The 3,173-nt window shown below is 36.0% G+C and overlaps 1 protein-coding gene across 1 annotated transcript in view; it reads left to right on the forward strand.

The window, feature by feature from the left end:
- The first annotated feature begins 543 nt into the window (after positions 1-543).
- LOC123979314 (calpain-1 catalytic subunit-like) overlaps positions 544-3,173 on the forward strand; it is a 16,333-nt gene continuing 13,703 nt past the window's right edge. The window contains exons 1-3 of the mRNA XM_046063201.1: positions 544-557; positions 1,484-1,738; positions 2,117-2,186. Of these exons, the coding sequence (XP_045919157.1) occupies positions 1,502-1,738; positions 2,117-2,186 (307 nt within the window). The 5' untranslated portion in view covers positions 544-557; positions 1,484-1,501. The remainder of the gene's footprint in view (positions 558-1,483; positions 1,739-2,116; positions 2,187-3,173) is intronic.

Raw genomic sequence — 3,173 nt, forward strand, 5'->3', positions numbered from 1 at the left:
ATAAAGTTCAGTTCTACCAATGAAATCGATCAATGCATCTTAACTACTGGCTGAGTTTACTTTTGGTTAATAATTGGCAACACAGAGTATCAAAGGTTCATGTAAAGATAAACAGACCTGACTTTATTCAGTCTTAAACCTTTTATAAACACTGGCAGCCAACAGCCTGAGTTAGTTTTACAGGATGACCAGCCAGATGGCAGTGACAGCTAGTGTTGAACTTTGTCTTGATTAATCCAACCACTTGCCAACCACTCTAGTGCTCTGGAGATAACTTTGTATATAATAAACAAATAATAATAAATAAAGTCAGTTCGTGTCAGGACATGAATATGAAAATGAAAGTCACTGTCTATCTTTCTCTTTGATACAGTAGCTTACAGTAGTAAGACTGCGCTGCAGGCACCAGAGGCGGGGTTTGTGCAACAATAAAATACATATTTAGCTAAACACAAGAGCACCTGCCCTCGCAGCCTCAGGCGTTTACAGGCATAATATATGAGACAAAGCCTCTCCGCTCTGACCATCCACTCAACCTTTCTCTCTCAAGCTGTGAGGTGAGTGTTGGTCTTCATATGCCAATAACATTGAGTGATTTGTTTGAAGATATGTTGATCTCATTAATAATAATAATAATAATAATAATAATAATAATAATAATATGAATCCTATAGTTTCTATTAGACTGATGTCATGTTTGCATAGTTCATAGTCTTTCGTAAAGGTTTTAGTATAGTATAGTATCTCATAAAATACAGTTGACAAATTAAAGGTATGATGGAAAAAAGTGAAATCTAAATCTAAATGAAAGATAACAGTAAAAATCTCTACTTACAAACTTAAGAATTAAAGCTAAAGTCTTACAAATCAATATAGTACTCTTAGATTTAAGGTATCAAGTTTATTCAGAAAAGATCCTAAGTGCAAAAGTAGATGTGAGGCCATACCTTTGGAGAAAAAGCAACATGTTAATTTCAAAATTTGATTTGTAGATTTGAAAGAATGTTACACATTTTTTCTTCTATTTCCGAATTTCTCTATAGGGGTTGCAGACAACAAGATTATTTTTGCAGAATACTGTAAATGGTTATTTCTGCTCTAAGCATACATATTCTTTGCTAAAATATGAACTCAGTGAAGAACTAAACTCCTAACTTGACTCTTTAGAGCATTCCTAACTGTAATTATTAGAAGTGTCATTACTACTGCCCCTGATTTATTACACACAAAATTTATTATCACAAAATAAGCCAAGCAAAGCACAGTTTATTTGCATAGGACATCTCTATTGGAACAGTGATTTTAGATCCACCGACTTGTATAACCTATGACAAGAAGCACTGAAGCTGTTCAGGCAGCAGCAGTGAACTAAAACCTTTATTTTAGAGGATGTTACAGTATTTTACTCATCTGCATCTCTCAAATGTGTAAGCAAAATTATTGTCAATTTCAAATCGGTTCTGGATCTCATTTTCCGTAACAGAGCCCAAACACTGCAGCAATGCCTCTTCCCGGTGTGTGTCTGAACATCTTGGAGGCACGTCACAAGCAAGATGGTTATGGGTGCTTTGCCAACCCGGAGAAGTTCCTCAGGCAAGACTTCCAGGAGCTGAAACAGTACTGTGTCATACGAGGAGTAAGGTTCATAGACAAGATGTTTCCCCCTGACGGAAACTCCATCGGCGAAGGACTACTGAGCCCTTCTGACATGGCCCGTGTGGTGTGGCTGAGACCAGCGGTGAGTGTTTTGGAAAAAGGTCCCACATCACACTAAATGTTAGTGTTAACAATAATATTAATATAATTAATGTGTAATTTGTTGAAGTCTGTTGCCAGCTAAATTTATTCAGCTGAGATTAAAAACTAGAGTCTGTCAGTGATTCTGTGTTTAGCACTTTCAAACTCAACCTGCCACTCATTTATTAATTTGACATGCATTTTTTGTATGGAATGAAGGCTGTGGATTTTGTCCCCAAACGCTTACATTGGAGTTGTGCTAGGAGGGGATCTCTAAATATTTAATTGTGCGTACCAGATGAGCATGTATTTTATTAAGATTGACTTGAAAAAATGTGAACCTATCTTTTAAATCTTGTTAACACTCCCTTTGTTCCAGAAAATTGCTCCTAATCCATCCTTCATACTTGATGGGATCTCCAGGTTTGACTTTGGCCAAGGAATACTTGGTAGGGAAATGTCTTCACTCATAATACTGTTCTGCCTTCTTATGGCAATTATACGCTGTGTGCTCAGGCAAAAATGCAGACACTGCAAACTGGCAATTTAAGTTCTTGTGATTTATTAACAAAAATTGAACACACTTACTTGAGTCCCAGAGTCCAAACAAATCCAAACGTTATGTTCCATTTATCCAGACAGAAACAGAAAATCTAAAGAGAACACGACATACAATGTGAACAAGACAAAGGCTACGTTCAGGCTGCAGGCCAAAGTTACCCAAATTTTTGTTCATATGTGAACTGGCCAAGTCACCAGATAGCAAGACTACATTGAATAAATATTAATTTTCAATCTGAATCATCAAAATAGTTGAGATTGAAATCTCAACCCTAAATAAATGTTGAATCACTATTGCAATACAGATGACAAATTACCATATATGAGAGTGACATTGGAAAAAAAATTGATTAATAGTTGTCCTGATTATACTTGATTAAGCATTGATTTGTAGTTCACTGGGTAACAACAACTGCTGAAAAATCATCTATTTATAGTTGACCAGAAATGACGTGATATTGAAAAGCCATTGATTTATAGTTGACCGGGAAATATCATTAATAATAATAATAATAATAATCCTTATTTGTAGAGCACTTTTCAAAAACAAGTTACAAAGTGCTTTAACAAGTGTAAAGAATAATACAAAAAAAAAGATAAGAGCATGAAAATTTAATATAAAATTAGTAAAAAACAATAAAATAAAAGGGATAAAATAAAGTCAAATAAGATCGGGAAAGGCTCTCCTATAAAAGTATGTTTTAAGAAGGGACTTAAAAGAGTTCACTGACTCAGCCGACCTGATTTCCTCGGGCAGGCTGTTCCAGAGCCTCGGGGCCCTGACAACAAACGCTCTGTCCCCTTTAGTTTTCAGTCGAGACTCTGGAACAGACAACAGACCTCTGCCCGAGGATCTCAAGGTACGTGCTGGTGCG

The sequence above is a fragment of the Micropterus dolomieu genome, linkage group LG11, assembly GCF_021292245.1.
Source record: "Micropterus dolomieu isolate WLL.071019.BEF.003 ecotype Adirondacks linkage group LG11, ASM2129224v1, whole genome shotgun sequence".
NCBI lineage: Eukaryota > Metazoa > Chordata > Actinopteri > Centrarchiformes > Centrarchidae > Micropterus > Micropterus dolomieu.